Source organism: Capsicum annuum, chromosome 1 (genome assembly GCF_002878395.1).
Source record: "Capsicum annuum cultivar UCD-10X-F1 chromosome 1, UCD10Xv1.1, whole genome shotgun sequence".
Classification (NCBI taxonomy): domain Eukaryota; kingdom Viridiplantae; phylum Streptophyta; class Magnoliopsida; order Solanales; family Solanaceae; genus Capsicum; species Capsicum annuum.
Window position 1 is genome coordinate 197,872,950 of NC_061111.1, and position 19,686 is coordinate 197,892,635.

The 19,686-nt window shown below is 36.8% G+C and overlaps 1 protein-coding gene across 1 annotated transcript; it reads right to left on the reverse strand.

The window, feature by feature from the left end:
• Nucleotides 1–5,229: 5,229 nt before the first annotated feature.
• On the reverse strand, nucleotides 5,230–5,733 carry LOC124898696. Its single transcript, XM_047412501.1, has one exon. It carries the CDS (start codon nucleotides 5,731–5,733, stop codon nucleotides 5,230–5,232), a length of 504 nt encoding a protein of 167 aa, XP_047268457.1.
• Nucleotides 5,734–19,686: the final 13,953 nt, after the last annotated feature.

The window sequence follows — 19,686 nt, forward strand, 5'->3', positions numbered from 1 at the left end:
TATTGGTACAGTCTTCTATACGCTTTTATTTCATCAGCTGATTTGTTACGTAAATGTAGAACCTGCAATTTATAAGTGGATTCAAAAGCGTGTTGTTCTAGTTAACCAGGTGGGTTTTTCTTCATAGTGGAAAAAACCCACCTTTCATCACTCTAAATTTGACTGACAACGTAATTCTTTTCCTATGCGATTTTAGAATTTTTTTTTTAATTTCCTTAAGACCAACCACAACCTTTGAAACTCGGGAGTGATGGGCCCAATCCTCTATCGTTCTCCACTTGAATACTAGTCTTGATTCGTTGGGCATAGGACTTGACCCCGTCACCTTAGCCACAAAGTCCTTCAAAGCATTCACTCTCTACTTATTATTACAGCTAGTTCACCTGGGTTTCTATTCCCTATTTTCCTAGGGAGGGTTTTTGGTGTGTGGGGTGGGGGGTGGGGGGTGGGGCTGGGGGGTTGATTGGTCTCCAAATTTCTAGTTTTATAATCAGATAATCTAATTGTATATGAGCATCCAATTCTTTTTGCTAAAGAATTGGTGTTTTATGTCTATTACGCACCCATTATTTATGAAAATAAAGTACATTTTGGGGGAACTTAACTTGGATTAAATATATTCAATGTGAAATTTCCTAGTATTCTAACTTTTGTGGTAAGGTGAGTTTCAAGGGGCTTTTTCACATTTGGACACTAGTTTTGCAAAATTGAGAAAATGGACACCTTAATGGGTTCACAAAAATAAATGGCAACTCTAGCACTCAAGTTAAAAAATGTACACGTTAGTCCCTCTACTATTATTAGGCTTCTCAATCAATCCACTACCAACCAACCGGTTTTTCTTCCATTTCCTTAATTTTTGGGTCATTTTTCGTTGATTTTTCCGGCATCCACCGGATAGTGACATTACTTCCATTATTTTAAGCCATTTTCTCATCTTTTCGGTCCCAAATTTTCATCCATTTTCATACAAAAAACTTGAAAATAAGTTCCACATTTTGAAATCGATTCTTGGCTTAATAACAACATTCCAACACTCCTTAGGTTGTTTCTAAGCTGTAATCTGTTGGATTATTTTGGTGGTCGTCAGAAAAGGCGAGATCAGGTATTATACGAAAAATAGCTAAGAAGAAGACGACTATAGTCTATTAAGTCTAGACTCATAAACTACTCTTTAGATTTATTAAATTTTATCATCGAGGTATATCATGTCTATAATAGAATACGTGGTTGTTGGTGACATATTTTCTTATGATTGGGAAGAGACTCCTAAATGTTGGGTTTGAAAAACTGCGTTTAAGGAGACAACGTTCATTTCCCTTCGTTGCAACGGTTTATACGCCGATTTAGTTAAAAGCATAATGGAGAGAGGTGAATTAAGTTGTGATCAAAGCGATGTGGTAATTAGTTACTTGATGAACAAGAGGGGGAAAATCTATCCAATGTTCATAAGGAATGATAGACACGTGAAATTATGCATGCGTTGTGTTGATTCTAATAATTTCAGGCCTATATTGTGGGTTAAAGTTGTTGGAAGGTCTCGGGAAGAAGCTTCTACATCAGCCCCACCCCTACCCCCGACAATAAATGATACGTAAATGGAATACGATTGCATGGGTAGTGATGAATGGGATAATAGTGAAGATTATGAAAAAGAGAATTATGGAGGAGGTGGGGACGGGCAGTTCAGACCACAAGGAAGCCACTCTTTCTCGGACGACACCAATCTTTGTGTAGGACAAACATTCAAGGATAAGAAAACGTTGAATCTTTTATTAAAGAAGGCGTCGATGGAAATGTCATTTAATTACACAATAGTGGAGAGTTGTAAGAAATACTAGAGGGTGAGGTGTGTAGATCCTACTTGTCGGTGGATTGTGTGCGCATGTGCGATCGGAGAATCAGGTAGGTTTTATATCCAAAAGTACGTGGGAGAGCATAGTTGTGGCATTGATCATGTCACGGAAAAGCACAAGAATGACACCACGGAGGTCATTGCCTCACTTATTTTGAACTTTTTCATCGACAACAAAGGTCCAAGCCAAAAAGAGGTCGAGAAGATCGTATTTAAGGAGCTACATTGCAGGCCGGGCTATTGGAAGTGTTAGATAATAGGCGTCATTGTGAAGAACATAGTTTGAGGTACCCTGAGCACGGATATACAGTGCTGCCTGCCTTTTGATATGTTTTCAACGGCCTCAATCCCAGGCCTATAAATTCCCTTATGGTCGATGAGGAGTCGGGTAGGTTTATGTACTTCTTTATGGTGTTTGGGGCTTCCATTTGTGGATATGCACACATGAGAAAGGTCGTTGTCGTTGATGACACGCATTTTTTCGGCAAATACGAGGCCGTGCGGCTGTCCACTATCGCTTAAGATACGTAAAAACATATATATCCCTTAGCCTATTGTGTAGTGGATAAGGAGAATGATGCGTTGTGGGGCTTATTCTTCGAGAATCTTAAGACCTTTGTCGTCGACGAATCAGAGTTGTGCATTATCTTCGGCAGACACGTAAGCATAACCAACGGCCTCACAAGGCATTATCCACTTGCGTATCATGGTGTTTGTATGAGGCATATTGGTGAAAATCTCTGAACGAATCACCATTGTGCAGATTCTTTCTATTTGTACTACCATGCGACCAAGGCGTACACATTGGAAGAATTTAATGACTACTTCAATGCCCTTAAAGAAAGATGCCTCAGTGCAGCATCTTGCCTCTAGCATGACGTTGGATTTGAAAAGTGGAGCCGATCTCACTTTCCAGGTAATAGATTCAACGTCATAACCACAAACGTCGTTGAGTCGCTCAACTCAATGTTGCTAGATGAAAGAGAGTATCCAGTGGCGTCCATCTTCAATTCAATTGCACATAGGTTTGGAAAAATATTCAGTAAGAGGTATGCAGAGGTGAACAATTCAAGGACACCATTTGTTCTCGTAGCCGAGAAGATCTTGAGGGAGAACATGACCGAGGGCGACAAATTATATGTAAACAACATAAACGGAAGCACCAACGAATTCACCGTACTTGGTTATGGTTCTTCTACCAAATTTAATCTATCGAGAAGGTCATGTTCTTGTAGAAAGTTCGTCTTGGTGAAATTGCTATGCGCTCATGCAATGGAAGCATTTCGTTTGAAGCACGGGGACGATTACGTTACTAGCATTTACAATTACCTGGATTTTCTTTTCTAGGGTCTTGCCGCTTATCAACGACGGCTAGATAGGGAGCTCGGGCGAATGATTCATTTTCTTCGGGCCATAGCCAAGAGGCTCTACTTGGGACCCCATGACCTCATCACCCCCTTTCTTCGCCCTAGTCTACTTTAGTTTAGAAAGGTGTAGTTCATTACTGAAGCTTTCATGGTGGATTTTGTAAATGAATGGTTAGGAGCGACCTGAATTTTCTTTTCCAGGGTCTTACTGCTGATCAGCGGCGGCTGGACAGAGAGCTCCGACGGATGACCCATTTTCTTCAGGCCATAGCAAGAGGCTCCACCTGGACCCTCATGACCTCATCACCCCCTCTTTCCTTCTTCTCCCTAGTCTTGTTTAGTTTAGAAAGGTATAGTTCATTGCTGAAGCTTTCATGTTGGGATTTAGTAAATGAAAGTTTTCTTTTTGTCTTTTCGGTTGGGATTTTGTCCCAAAATTTGTAAATTTAAATGCTATAAACTTTTATCTATCTATGAACAAGTTTGTGTTTACTTTATCTTCTATTTATGTATAATGATTTTATGTCTTTCAGTTTTTGTTGATGATTCTTCAGTAGTGCTTGTTTAAAGATTTGTAAACACTGTTTCATATGTGGCACTCCTGTGAAAATAGAACTATGATAATATCTTTGTGCTCCATACGTGGCACTACTGAAGAATCATCAATAAAGACTGAAAGATGTAAAATCATCATATATAAATAGAAGATAAAGTAAACAAAAACTTGTTCATAGATAGATAAAAGTTCATTGCATGAAAATTTATGATTTTTGGGACAAAATCCCAACCAAAAAGACAAAAAAGGAAGCTTTCATTTACAAAATCCCACCATGAAAGCTTTAGCAATGAACTACACCTTTCTAAACTAAACTAGACTAGGGGGAATAAATGTGGTGATGAGGTCATGGGGTTCCAGGTATAGCCTCTCGGCTATGTCCTGAAGAAAATGGGCCATTCGATGGAGCTCCCTATCCAGCCGCCGTTAATTAGCGACAAGACCCTGGAAAAGAAGATCCAGGTCGCTCCTAAGCCAGAGCAATTCGATGTTGTGCCATTCACCGGAGCTCCCTGTCCAGCCGCCATTGATCAGTGGCATGAACCTAGAAAAGAAGATCCAGGTCGTTCCTAAGTCGGAGCAATTCGATGTTGTTGGCTGTCCTTATCTTGTGCATTGGACGAAGTGGGTTCCTTCTACTTGCCATTTTTTTCTCTTCTTAGTTTTTTCTTTAGAAATTGTGTTTACAATTGACTATGACCTCTTTAAATAGACCAGAGCAAGCCACAATCGACCAATAGAAGCTATACACGTGCTGATGAAAGGGAAAAAGGCGTGTGAGAATAGTAAACAAAAAGTTGTGGCAGTTGTGAAAGTCGAGTCATTTCAAATCATCACGTTTCTCAAAGTGTAACAATTACATTAAAATATTAAGTGTATGAAGAAAAGGGTTTTTGTAATAGACTACTCGAAAGATTGATTATATACTATGTAGTTTAACCTATACTCTGTAGACTATGCATCGATCTATTATATATTTTCAAAATGACACCTTTTTCAATACGTCATAATTATTCTGAACTCAATAGTGTACGAAGAAAAGGGTTTGTTCAATAGATAACGTGAAAGGTTTATTATACACCACGTATTATAATAGTTACTCTATAGATTAAACACTGATTTATTATATATTATGAGGCTAGTTGATTATTTCAGTGTATATTCTATTTAGTATGTAGTAAATAATTATGAATTGGAATCAATAATGCACAACAAAAAAAAAATTAATTTTGACTGCAGTTCATTGGCCAGTGCATTTGACAAAACCAAAAACATAAAATACAATGCCAATCCTATTTTCCCACTTTAAGGTTGTATGTTGTTCTCTTATGTCGCGACCTTTTCCACTTGGAGCACTTGTTCCTTTTATTGGGCCTTAAAGACTCTAACACACCCTTAACACGTCTCACCCTCCTCTTCCCTACTTTGGGATCGATATTGGGTGGAACAACTTACATTTCTAGATACTCCCGCACCATACTCCACTCTGACTTCAGAGGTACTGCAAAAATAGGTTTCAAGTATGCAAGGAGGTATGATTCTTTCGAATATATGGGCGAAGAGTAGTTGTAAAAGCTAGTACCGTAATCGTCCCCGTGCTTCAAACGCAACACTATCATTGCATGAGCGCATGGAAATTTCACCAAGTCGAACTTACTGTAAGAACATGACCTTCTCGATAGATTAACTTTGGCGGAAGGACCATAACCAAGCATGGTGAATTCATCGGTGCTTCCGTTTATGTTGTTCACATATAATTTATCACCCTTGGTCATATTTTCCCGTAAGATCTTCTCGGCTATGGGAACGAATGGTGTCCTTGAATTGTTCACCACATACCACTTCCTGAATATTTTTCCAAATCTATGTGCAATTGAATTGAAAATGGCCTTCACTGGATACTCTCTTTCGTCGAGCAACATTGAGTTGAGCGACTCAGCGGTGTTTGTGGTCATGATGTTGAATCTATTACCTGCAAAGTGAGCTCAACTCCATTTTTCAAATCCAAAGTTATGCTCGAGGCAAGATGCTGCGCTGGGGCATTGAAGTAGTCATTAAATTCTTTCAACGTGTTTGCCTTGGCCGCATGGTAGTACAAATAGAGAGAATCTACATAATGGTGATTCGTTCTGAGATTTTCACCAAGATGCCTCATACAAACACCATGATGCACAAGCGGATAATGCCTTTTGAGGTCATTGGCTATGCTTACATGTCTGTCAGAGATAATAAACAACTTTGGTTCGTCGACTACGAAGGCCTTAAGCTTCTCGAAGAAGAAGCCCTACGACGCATTATTATCCTTATCCACCATACAATACGCTAAGGGATAGATATGCTTCTACATATCTTGAATGACAGCGGATAGCAGCACGCCTTCGTACTTGTCGGACAAATTTATGCCATCAACAACCTTTTTTATACGTGCATATCCACGGATGAAAGCCCCAAATGCCATAAAGTAGTACATAAACTTGCCAGGCTTCTCATCGACCATAAGAGAATTTATAGACCCGGTATTGAGGTCGTTGAAAATATATGAAAAGGCGGGTAGCACTGTATATCTATGCTCGGGTGTACCTTGAACTATATTCTTCGCAATGACCTCTGCGGTGACATTCTTATGCTTTTCCGTGACATGATCAACACCAAAACTATGCTCTCCCACGTACTTGTGGATATAAAACCAACCCAATTATCCGATCGCACATGCGTACACCATCCACCGGCAAGTAGGATCTACACACCTCACCCTCAAGTATTTCTTACAACTCTTCACCGCTGTGTATTTGAAAGATATTTCTACCAATGCCTTCTTTAACAAAAGATTCAATGTTTTCATATACTTAAATGTTTGTCCTACACAAAGATTGGTGTCTTCCTAGAAAGAGTGGCTTCCTTATGTTTCGAACTGCCCGTCCTCACCACCTATATAATCCTCTTCTTCATGATCTTCACTATTATCCCATTCATTACCACCTATGCAATTGTATTCTATTGACGTATCATCCACTGTCGGGGGTGGGGGTGTGGCTGATATGGAAGATTCTTCCCGGGACCTTTCAACAACTTTAACCCGCAATATAGTCTTGGAATTATTAGAATCAACACAAATCGTGTATAATTTCACGTGTCTATCATTCCTTATGAACGTTGGATAGATTTTTTTCCTCCCGTTCATCAAATAACTAATTACCACATCTCTTTGATCACAACTTAATTCACCGTTCTCCATTACGTTTTTAACCAAATTGGCGTATGAACCATTACGACGAAGGGAAATGGACACTGTTTCCTTAGACGCAGTTTTCCAAACCTAACATTTAGGAGTCTCCTCCCATTCACAAGAAAATATACCGACAATAACTACGTATTTTATAATAGACATGATATACCTCGATGATAATATTTAATAAACCTAAATAGTAGTTTATGAGCCTAGACTTAATAGATTGTGGTCTTCTTCTTCTTAGCTGCTTTCCGTACAGTACCTGATCTCATATTTTCTGACGACCACCGGAATAATCCAACAGATCACAACTTAGATACAACCTAAGGAGTGTTGGAATGTTGCTATTGAGCCATGAAACGATTTCAAATGTGGGACTTATTTTCAAGCTTTTTGTATGAAAATGGATGAAAATTTTGGGCTAAAAATATGAGAAAATGACTTAAAACAATGGAGGTAATGTCACTTTCCGATGAATATCGAAAAAATCGATAAAAAATGACTGAAAAATTGAGGAAATGGCGGGAAAATCAAGTGGTTGGTAGTGGATTTATTGAGAAGGTTGATATTTTCTTTCTTTTTTAAATTAAATATCTAATATTTATATTTTTGGACATGGACAAAAATGTAATTTTTAAAAAATAGGGTTTGAAATAGGATAGGAACTAAAGTGTACATTTTTTAACTTGAATGCTAGGGTTGCCATTTATTTTTGAGGGTCCATTAGAGTGTCCATTTTTGAAAACTAGTGTCTAAATGTCAAAAATAGTTCTACAAGTGGACTTTTAACAAAGAGTCCTTGAAAAGTATTTTAAAAAGTCATAAGGGATGCCAAAACTTTTTCTTTTTACAGTTTAATTCATATCTCACCATTTTATCCCAAATCCTAAACATTTAAATGAAAAAAAAATTGTTTATTTCTCAAAATAAGTTTTAGAAGTGTCCCTTTAACTAAATCTTCTCGAGTTTCAAGATATCATTCTTTGATTGACTCGTGGATCTTATCGTTTACATGTGAAGTTCTGTAAAAAGAGTTCTTTTACAGGACCTGTCTAAAGGCAAAAACTGGGGCTTTGCTGCTAAAAAGGATCTTTTGAAAACTATTATGCCATTACGATACAAGTTTTTAAAAATTTTCCATATACCCACTTTAATCCATATCATCAATAACTTTTCAAGCTCAACAAATTCACCCACAAGTTTTATAATAATACACTTTAATCCAATATTTCCAACTTAACAAATTCATCCACAAGTTTCTAATAATACGCTTCAATCCACTATTATATATAAAATATATTGAGTTTCCAAAACTAATTAAAAAAAATCCAATAGCTTAAAATAGAAGCTTCCACTTTTCTCCAAAAGCTCCAATTCCAACCACTTTTTCGGTGTTATTTTTTGGCGATCAGCTCTATATCAGTCCACAAACATCATAAGCTTATTCATTGCATCCATTGTTACCCCATTTCTTTGCTATCTTTTCAAACACATTTTCCACCATTGTTAAAAAGCTTTAAATCACTCACATTACTCTAAACCACTTTAGAAAGTACATAACAGCAGCTCAGGCAACTCCAAGTTCATTTCTCAATTCCCTAAACCCAACGATCGTTGATTAAAAGCAATATTTACAATTTCAAGGTTTTCGTACGGATACCTGCCCAGCCATCGACCACTCACCATTAGTCATCAAACGTGCATATATCCCGACCTAGACCATAAACATAATCGACCATCCAACAAAGCATAATTCTAGGATCTCTATTACAGAATTTATTTTGGTTTCTGGTGATTTAATATAAGAATAGGTGGAGACTCCCAAATATTGGAATGGAGATATTCTACCAAGGTGGCACTATCCATTGCTGTTCACTGCAACAGTTAATACGACGAATTGGTTGCAAGCGTATTGCAGAGCAGAGATCTAGATTGCACGCCGAGCAACGTGGTGATTAGTTATCTAATGCATTCGAGGGAAAAGGTGAATCATACAATCATAAATAATGATGTACATATGTTAACGTATATGATGGATGTTGATGTATAAGGCTTTAGGCCTATTTTAAAGATAAATATAGTTGAGAGGTCCTTTGAAGGACCGCTGAATGCATCAGCACCCCCAGCTCTGTGCCTGGCAGTCTATGACGATTTGAATGATTACGAGAATGATGACGATCATCCAATTAATATGAAAGATGATTCTATGCACATGAAAGATGTTTTATCAGACTCTCAAGATGCTGAAGAAGACTGTGGAACGGGATCACAACCAGGATATTCCTTTACCGATGGAACTAATTTTTGTTGTGATCAAACATTCGCCGACAATAAAGAGTTCAAAATGCTGCTAGACGCAGCAGCGATGAGGTAGTCTTTTGATTATTGTATGGAGAAGAGTTGAACTAAAATTCTTGAAGGTGGAATGCTTATCTCGTGGTTGTGGATGATTGTTGCGGGTGAGGAAGTATGAAACCTCAGACAGATTTTGCATATACAAGTATGTCGGATTGCACACGTATGGTGTTGAAAACGCCACCTGCAGGCATAAGAGAATCACCTTCAAATTGATTATTTTACTATGCGTAAATTATTTTTGGGATGGTAAGGGTCCAAACATAAGAGAAATTCAAAGGATTGTGTTTAAGGATATGCATTGCAACGCAAGCTATTGGATACATTGGAAAGGAAGTGTAATTGTGAAAACATCATTCGTGGGACACTGAAGCACGATATGCTTGCTTGTTGGCTTTTTTCCATATGGTGAAGTTATTGAATCTCGGGTCTTCTTACTCTATCATGATAAATCAGATGGATGGATCGCTCGTTTACTACTTTTTACCATTCAAAGCTTGCATTCAAGGATATTTCCACATGAGAAAGGTAATTGTCGTCGATGACACACATTTGTATGGTAAGTACGAGGTGTGTTGCTGAGTGTCATTGCCCAGACACCAAAAATTATATCTTTCTAATTGCCTTTTGTGTCGTGGATAAAGAGAACGATGCTTTTTAGACCTTCTTTTTCAAAAAGTTAATGTCTATAGTAGAAGATGAACCAGATCTATGTGTCATCTACGATTGGCACATTAGCATTGCCAATGCCTTCTCCCGTGTTTATAGTCGTGCATATCATGGACTTTGCATGAGGCACCTCGCTAAAAATCTTCTTGTAAATCAATACTGTGGAAAATATCTTTATTTGTTCTACGCCGCGGCAAAGGCTTATACTGTTGATGAGCTTAGCGAACATTTTACAGAATTGAAGAATAATTGCCCCGAGACAACACATGTCCTTAAAAATGTCCTTGGTTTTGAGAAATAGAGTAGAGCACACTTTTCGGTCAATAGGTATGATGTGATGACCACAAACATCACTGAGTCGCTCAACTTGGTGTTGATGGATGAACGGGAGTACACCATGTCGCACATATTCAATTCAATTGCTAAAAAATTTGGTGAAAATTTAGTGAGCGGCATACATTTGTCGATGGTAAAAATAATAAATTTGTGCCTTGTGCGGAAAGAATCCTAAAGGATAATGAGAGTGCGGGAGATTCCTTGTATGTGACTAATGCAAATGGGAGTCTCGACCAATTCACGATATTCGGCAACTGTATTACTGCCAAGGTCGATCTCTTGGTGAGGAGTTGTTCTTATCGAAAATGAGGCACCTCACTGAAAATCTTCGTGTAAATCAACACTGTGGAGAACATCTTTATCTGTTCTACGCCAGGGCAAAGGCTTATATTGTTTATGAATGTAAGCCTTTTGCAGAATTGAAGAATTGAATTTTGCAGAATTGAAGAATAATTACCCTGAGGCAGCACATGTCCTTAAAAATGTGCTTGGTTTTGAGAAATGGGGTAGAGCACACTTCTCGGGCAATAGGTATGATATGATGACCACAAACATCACTGAGTCACCCAACTCGGTGTTGATGGATGAAGGGGAGTACCTCGTGTCACACATATTCAATTTAATTTCTAGAAAATTTGGTGAAAAGTTTAAGGAGCGGCATGCCTTTGTCGATGGTAAAAATAACAAATTTGTGCCTTGTACGGAAAGGATCCTAAGGTATAATAAGAGTACGAGCGATTCCTTGTATGTGACTAATGCAAATGGGAGTCTCAACCAATTCACGGTGTTCGACAACTGTGTTACTGCCAATGTCAATCTCTTGGAGATGAGTTGTTCTTGTTGGAAATTTGACTTGGTGAAAAGGCCATGCGAACATGTGATGGCAGCTTTGCGAGCAAAATATGACAATGACGTAGGTTATGGTAACTCCATCTACGAGTATTCTTGGTCAATTTATAAAGCTGAAATTTGCCTCCTCGCATACTTGTAAGCTATTAATGTTGTCCCTCTAGAGGCCGAATGGACTGTTCCGTAGGAATTGAAAGACACTAAGATTTCTCCACCCCCCTACGATACCAAACTTAGAAATAATAAAGTCAAACACGTTAAGGGCCGTCGGTGAGACATTCAAGTCCAAAATAAGTAATAGGTGTTCAATATGCAAGAAATTCGGGCAAAAAAGAACCACATGTAGCATGGCCAACAAATCTTGAATAGGCTTTTTTGTTCAGTTGTAAAGCTATTGTTTTGGGGGATAAGTGTGCATTTCTGTAGAATTTAAGGTTCAGTTGTAATCGACTTAAAGCTTTTTCTATGGTAGACAACGTAATTCTATGGTATATCTTTCACATGGTCTATAAAATATTATCTATTGGTTATATGATTACTCATCAAACACGCTATGTGGGTTTTTTTTACTGCCATATCTCTCCAATCGATGCATTGAATCATATTTCCTGTTCTCATTTAATTAATTAAAAGCTGTAAAAGCGTCTGTTCACTAGAAAAATCCCTTGTATATGCTAGGTAAGCCTTTTCTATTCTAACACACGTTGACTAACCATTGGGTGGGAATATAAAAGGCTACCTTCTATAGGTCTATAAGTAAAGTGACTATTTCTATATAAACCTTCAGTTATCTCTAAACCCAAAACATCAGAAACCCTCATCTTCTTCTTCATCAAACTAAAATCATGCCTTCTAGAAGGATACCCCTATGCCCTATCAGACGTGTTCTCCCAAGACACTATGTTCTCCTCCTACTTAGGAATGATTTTGAGCACTTTTTTCTTTGGCCTGGGTAAAGAACACATCTACTTAGAGCGTGAACTTCGTCGAATTGCTTAATTTTTAAGAGTAATTTTGGAAAGGCTAGGAATGAAATATGTTTATAAGTTTTTGTACGTGTTCATTATAGAAGAAGCTTTCTTGGTAGGATTATTGTTAGAAGAAAGCTTCTTATTTTTTACTTATTTTGGTTGTTCTGGCCGCTGTGCCGATGTATGATTGTGCAATGAAACAACGTTAATATAAATATTTCTATCTTCAAATTTTATTTTCCTTTTTTTGGTTATTATTATTTTGTATTTGCTTTATTACATGTTCAATGAATGCATCTGTAGATTGACTTGATTGAATTCATGTAGAGTAAATATATATCACATATATAGTCTATCATCGATCTTAAGCTCCGTCATGCCTCGACCAAACATATTAGTCTACGGTAGACTATATGAATTGAGGACTTATGAGTAGCTTGTAGTTTGAAAAAAAATAATTAAATTAAAAAAAATTTAAACAGATAATCACATGATTTGGAGCTGGTGAAAGAATATAATTAAATTAAAAAAGATTTAAATAAATAAATCACATGTTTTGGGGCTGGTGAAAGAAAATAAGTAAATTTTAAAAAGTTTTAAAACATAATCACATGAATTGGGGGTGTTGAAAGAAAATAATTAAATTAAAAAAGGTTTAAACACATAATTACATAATTTGGAGGTGGTTAAACAAACAGTCTTGAACTGTTGATGACACTTAATAGACTGTTATTGATGTTGACCCATGTCAAATCCATGTAAAAAATATACTTGTACTTTGAGGGTCCACAGATTTGTTTGGTCTACCATAGACTTACACCGTAAGGAGTTCATCGATTAATCTCTTGATTATTCGTAGACCACGGTGTTCTATGTACACTTTTATAGACCAACAATTGGATTTTGTTTAAAAATGAATAGATAAATTAAAAATAAATGTTATGTGGGTTTCTACGCATATGAGGGTGTTTAAACAAGTCACATAATCATATTAGAGCTTATACAAATTAGGGATGGTGAATTAAGGAGTGCGTAATGGGTAGTGGTTGAACAAATAATATCCTAAGAGTAATGGTTGTCAAAGCACAAGTATATTTTCAGGATGATGATTGTTCAACCACTATCCATTCCACATACTCTTTTGATTTGTGGGAGGTGATTGGAGGAGTATGTGGAATGGGTAGTCATCAAATACAATCAACATCCTCAAAAATACTTGTGCTTTGAGCAAACATTACTCTAGGATATTGTTTGTTTCGATCACTACCCATGCACACACTCCTTAATTCACCATTCCTAATTTTTATAAGCTCTAATATGATTATGTGACTTGTTTGCATTTGCTCATCTGTGTAGAAACCCATAGTACATTTATTTTTAATTTATTTATTCATTTTTAAACAACATCCAAGTGTTGGTCTATAGAAGTGTATATAGAACTCCGTGGTCTACGAATAATCAGGAGATCAATCGATGAACTCCTTATGGTGTAAGTCTATGGTAGACCAAGCAAATCGATGGACTCTCAAAGAACAAGTATATTTTTTACATGGATTTCACATGGGTCAACATCAATGATAGTCTATTAAGTGTCGCCAATACTTCAAAATTGTTTGTTTAACCACCCCAAATCATGTAATTATGTGTTTAAACCTTTTTTAATTTAATTATTTTCTTTCAACACCCCTAATTCATATGATTATGTTTTTAAACTTTTTTAAATTTACTTATTTTCTTTCACCATCCCCAAAACACGTGATTTATCTATTTAAATCTTTTTTAATTTAATTATATTCTTTCACCAGCCCCAAAACATGTTATTATCTTTTTAAATCTTTTAAAATTTAATTATACTCTTTTACCAGCTCCAAATCATGTGATTATCTGTTTAAACTTTTTTTAATTTAATTATTTTCTTTCAAACTACAAGCTACTCATAGGCCATCGATTCATATAGTCTACCGTTGACTAGTATGTTTGGTCGAGGCATGACGGAGTCTAAGATCGATGATAGACTATATATATGATCTATATTTACTCTATGTAGATTTCAATCAAGTCAATCTACAGATGCATTCATTGAACATGTAATAAAGCAAACACAAAAAACAACAATAACCAAAAAGAGGGAAACAAAATTTGAAACAAAAATATTTATATTAACATTTGTTCATTTCACAATCTTACATCGGCACAGCGGCCAGAACTAGCAAAAAAAGAAGAAGCTTTCTTCTAACAACAATCCTACCAAGAAAGCTTCTTTTGCAATAAACACCTGCAAAAACTTATAAACATAAAATAAAAACTTAAAAACTAATTTCAGGGGGGTGATGTAGTCAGGGCCTTCCATTCCTAGCCTTTCAAGAATTTCCCTCAAGAAACAAGCAATTTGACGGAGTTCACGCTCTAAGTAGATGCGGTTTTGACCTAGGCCAAAGAAAAGGCGGTCAAAATCATTTCTAAGTTGGAGGAGATTGTAGTGTCTTAGGGGAACACGTTTGATATGGCCTAGGGGTATCTTTCTGGGAGGCATGATTTCAGTTTGATGAAGAAGAAGAAGAGGGTTTCTGATGTTTTGGGTTTAGGAACAACTGAAGGCTTACATAAAAATAGTCACAACTTATAGACCTATAGAAGACGGCCTTTCATATTCCCACCCAATGGTCAGTCGACGCGTATGGGAATAGAAAAGGCTTACCTAGTGAATACAAGAGGTTTTTCTTGAGAACACACGATTTTGCAACTTTTAATTAAATGAGAACAAGAAACAATGATTCAATGCATCGATTAACAAAATATGGCGGTAAAAAGACCCACAACATATTTGATGAGTAATCATATAACCAATACATAATATTTTATAGACTATATGGAAGATATACCATAGAATTATGTTTTCTATCGTAGACAAAACTTTAACTCGATTGGAACTTAACGTTAAATTCTACAGAATTGCACACTTCTCCCCCAAAATAGTAGCTTTACAACTGAACAGAAAAAGCCTATCTAAGATTTGTTGGCCATGCTACATGTGGTTCTTTTGTGCCCGGATTTCTTGTATATTGGACACCTATTCCTCTTTTTAGACTTGAATGTCTCACCGACACCCTTAACGCATTTGACTTCCTTCTTTCCGAATTTGGGATCATACGGGGGGTGGAGAAATCTTAGTGTCTTGCAATTCCTGTGGCACAGTCTATTCGGCCTCTGAAAGGACAACGTTATTAGCTTTCAAGTATACAAGGAGGTAAATTTCAGGTTTATAAATTGACCAAGAGTACTCGTAGATAGAGTTACCATAACCTACGCCATCTCCATACTTTTCTCGCAAAGCTGCCATGGCATGTTCGCAGGATATTTTCACCAAGTTAAATTTCCGATAAGAACAACTCCTATCCAAGAGATTAGTCACATACAAGGAATCGCTCGCACTCTTACTATCCCTTAGGATCTTTTCCGCACAAGGACCAAATTTGTTATTTTTACCATCGACAAAGGAAAGCCACTCCTTAAACTTTTCACTAAATTTTCTAGAAATTGAATATATGTGACACGGGGTACTTTCGTTCATCCATCAATACCAAGTTGAGCGACTTGGCGATGTTTGTGGTCATCACATCATACCTATTGCCCGGGAAGTGTGCTCTACTCTATTTCTCAAAACCAAACACATTTTCAAGGACATGTACTGCCTCGGGGCAATTATTCTTCAATTCTGTAAAATGCTCGCTAAACTCATCAATAGTATAAGCCTTTGCCGCAGCGTAGAACAGATAAAGATATTCTCCACAATGTTGATTTACACGAAGATTTTCAATGAGGTGCCTCATGTAAAGTCCATGATGTGCACGACTGTAAACACGAGAGAAGGCATTGGTAATGCTAATGTGCCAATCGTAGATGACATATTGATCTGGTTCATCTTCTACTATAGACTTCAACTTCTCGAAGAAGAAGGTCCAAGAAGCATTGTTCTCTTTATCCACGACGCAAAAGACAATTAAAAAGATATGATTTTTGGTGTCCTGGGCAATGGCACTCTGCAACACGCCCCGTACTTGCCATACAAATGTGTGCCATCAACGGCAATTAGTTTTCTTATGTGGGCATATATCCATATGCAAGCTCTAAATGCTAAAAAGTAGTAAATGAACGATCCATCCATTTGGTTTACCATGATAGAGTAAGAAGACCCAGGATTCAATAACTTCACCATGTGGGAAAAAGCCGGCAAGCAAGAATATCCATGCTCCGGTGTCCCACGAATAATGTTTTTATAATTACACTTCCTTTCCAACATATCCAATGGCTTGCGTTGCAATGCATCTCCTTAAATACAATCCTTTGAATTTCTCTTATATTTGAATTCTTACCATCCCGAAAATGATTTACGCATAATGAAACAATCAATTCGGAGGAGATTCTCTTATTCCTACATGTGGCGTTTTCAACACCGCACGTATGCAACCCAACATACTTGTATATGCAAAATCTATTCGAGGTCTTATGCTTTCTTGCTCGCAACAACCAGCTACAACCACGAGATAAACATTTCACCTTCAAGAATTTCAGTGCAACTCTTCTCCATACAATAATCAAAAGACTGCCTCACCACTGCTTGGTCTGGTAGTATTTTGAGCTCTTTCTTGTCGATGAATGTTTGATCACAATAGAAATTGGTTTCATCGATGAAGGAATATCCTGGTTATGATCTCATTCCATAATATTCTTCAACATCTTGCGAGTTCGATGAAATGTCTTTCATATGTATAGAATTATCTTCCATATTAATTGGATGATCGTTATTATTCTCGTAATTATTCAAATCGTCATCAACTGCCAACCGCCGAGCTGGGGTGCTGATGCATTCAACGGTCCTTCAAAGGACCTCTCAACTATATTTATCTTTAAAATAGGCCTAAAGCCTTATGTATCAACATCCATCATATACGTCAATACATGTACATCATTATTTATGATCGTAGGATTCACCTTTTCCCCCGAATGCATTAGATAACTAATCACCACGTTGCACGATGCGTATCTACATGCCCGCTCTGCATTACGCTTGCAACCAATTCTTCATATGAACTATTGCAACGAACAACAATGGACAGTGTCACCTTAGTAGAAGATCTCCATTTCCAACATTTGGGAGTCTCCACCCATTCTACCATGAAATCACCAGAAACTAGAATAAATTCTGCAATAGACATCCTAGAATTATGATTTGGTCGATGGTCGATTCTGTTTATGGTCTAGGTTAGGATAAATGCACGGTCGATGACTGACGATAAGTGGTCGATGGTTGGGTAATATCCATATGAAAACCTTAAAATTGTAAATATTGCTTCTAATCAACGATCATTGGTTTTATGGAATAGAGAAATGAACTTGGAGTCACCTGAGCTGCTATAATGTACTTTCTAAAGTGGTTTATAGTAATGTGAGTTATTTAAAACTTTTTAACAATGGTGAAAAGTGTGTTTGAAAAGATAGAGAATAAATGGGGTAACAATGAATGCAATGAACAAGCTTATGATGTTTGTAGACTGATTTAGAGTTGATCGCCAGAAAAGTGGCCGGAATCAGAGCTTTTTGGAGGAAAGTGGAAGCTTCTATTTTAATCTATTGGATTTTTTTATTAGTTTTGGAAACTCAATATATTTTATATATAATGGTAGATGATAGAGTGGGTTAAAGTGTATTATTAGAAACTTGTAGGTAAATTTGTTAAGTTGGAAATATTGGGTTAAAGTGTATTATTACAAAAATTGTGGGTGAATTTGTTGAGGTTGAAAAGTTATTGATGATGTGGATTAAAGTGGGTATATGGAAAATTTTTAAAAACTTGTATTTTAATGGCAAAATAGTTTTCAAAAGATCCTTTTTGGCAGCAAAGCCCTGGTTTTTGCCTTAGACAGACAAATATCTACACCATGGTTTTTCTGACCACAACTTTAGCAATGAAACATGCCAGATGAAGTCTTAGATAGGTCCTGTAAAAGAACTCTTTTTACAGAATTTCACATGTAAAGGTTAAGATCCACGAGTCAATCAAAGAATGATATCTTGAAACTCGAGAAGATTTAGTTAAAGGGACACTTCTAAAACTTACTTTGAGAAATAGACACATTTTTTTTCATTTAAAAGTTTAGGATTTGGGATAAAATGGTGTGGTATGGATTAAAGTGTAAAAAAAGGCTTTTGGCATGATACAAATCAAATGGACACCCTAATTTTTGAAGACATGATTGGAGACCATCACTTAAAGGCTCAAGACTTGGTCACCTCGAGGGCATAAGAATATGCAAGGAACACCCATTTTGAGCCTACCATTGAGCATACCATTCATCAAGGTCGTGAGTGGAAGATTGCTTGGAGCATTGAAGACTCGAGGATTCATAATTTTGGAGACTTAATAGCTCACAATTTTGGGCCATCTTCATTGAGGGAATTTTGGTCACTTCACTTTGCCCAAAATGCACTCTATGGCGACCCCTCTCATTAAGGGTCGTGTAGTCATTTGTCTTCTTTTGTAATGTAATATAAATAGAATAAAATAGAGTTTTTAGGAGTTAGTTGATTATTGATGTAAGACTTAAAACATGAAACACCTTTAGTTGTAGGGCTTGGAATAGCCACCACATCGAAATGAGGGCAACAAGTGTGGATATCACTTGTGTTGCAATGTTGGCTTGATACGTTGGTGCTTAGAGGAGGTAAAGTTTCTTTTGTGTCAACGTAGGAGTTAGGTTAACCATTTTGTGTAGTGTTTAGGGTCCAAGAGTATCAAATATTCTTGGGTTCTTAAGATTATACCAACCAAAGTCCAACTATCTATCTATTTTATTTATGTTGTAATCGTATGTCTGTGTTCTGGTAATCCAAACCCGTGACTTATTTTTATTGTTCCATTGTTGTTGTTATTCATCTTGTTGTTGTTAACATGGTTTTTTGTTGGCTGTTTTTAGGTGTTAAACATCACAATACATTATGTTCTTGTTGTTGTTTGTTGAATTCGAAAGGGGTCATACAAAAGGTCTATGGTTTCCTTGACTAGTGGGACTGTTTTAGGTTTTTGTTTTGTGTTTTTGTTTTCATTTCCGTATCATTTGGTATCAGAGAATGTCTTGATCTTTTCCCACAAGATCAATCTTGGGCTCATAAACTTGAAAATAAAAAAAATTGTTGAAAAAAAAACTGAAAATTCTAGAAAAAGGGTGAAATCTGTCCATTTTTTTTTCTTGGCCGAAAGTTGTTGTTCTTGTGAAGTCTTAGCCGAGATTTGTATTAGATATAGTAGATTTTTGTTTTTATAGTGTGGTTCTTGTGTTGGTTTCTTTCTCACTAACACAAAAGGTTTCTAGATCTAAAATTGAGCTTATAATATTGACCTTGTTGTTGTGAACTTGAAGTGGTCGTGTGTTGCGATTTGAAGTTGTCCGTGTGTTATGCCTTTTTGTTGAAGATTGGAGGACGTTGTTTGTGTGTTTTTG

What these genes read in the sequence shown, in the direction of transcription:
- LOC124898696 (XM_047412501.1), bottom strand. Translation starts at nt 5,733, where the DNA reads ATGACCACAAACACCGCTGAGTCGCTCAACTCAATGTTGCTCGACGAA.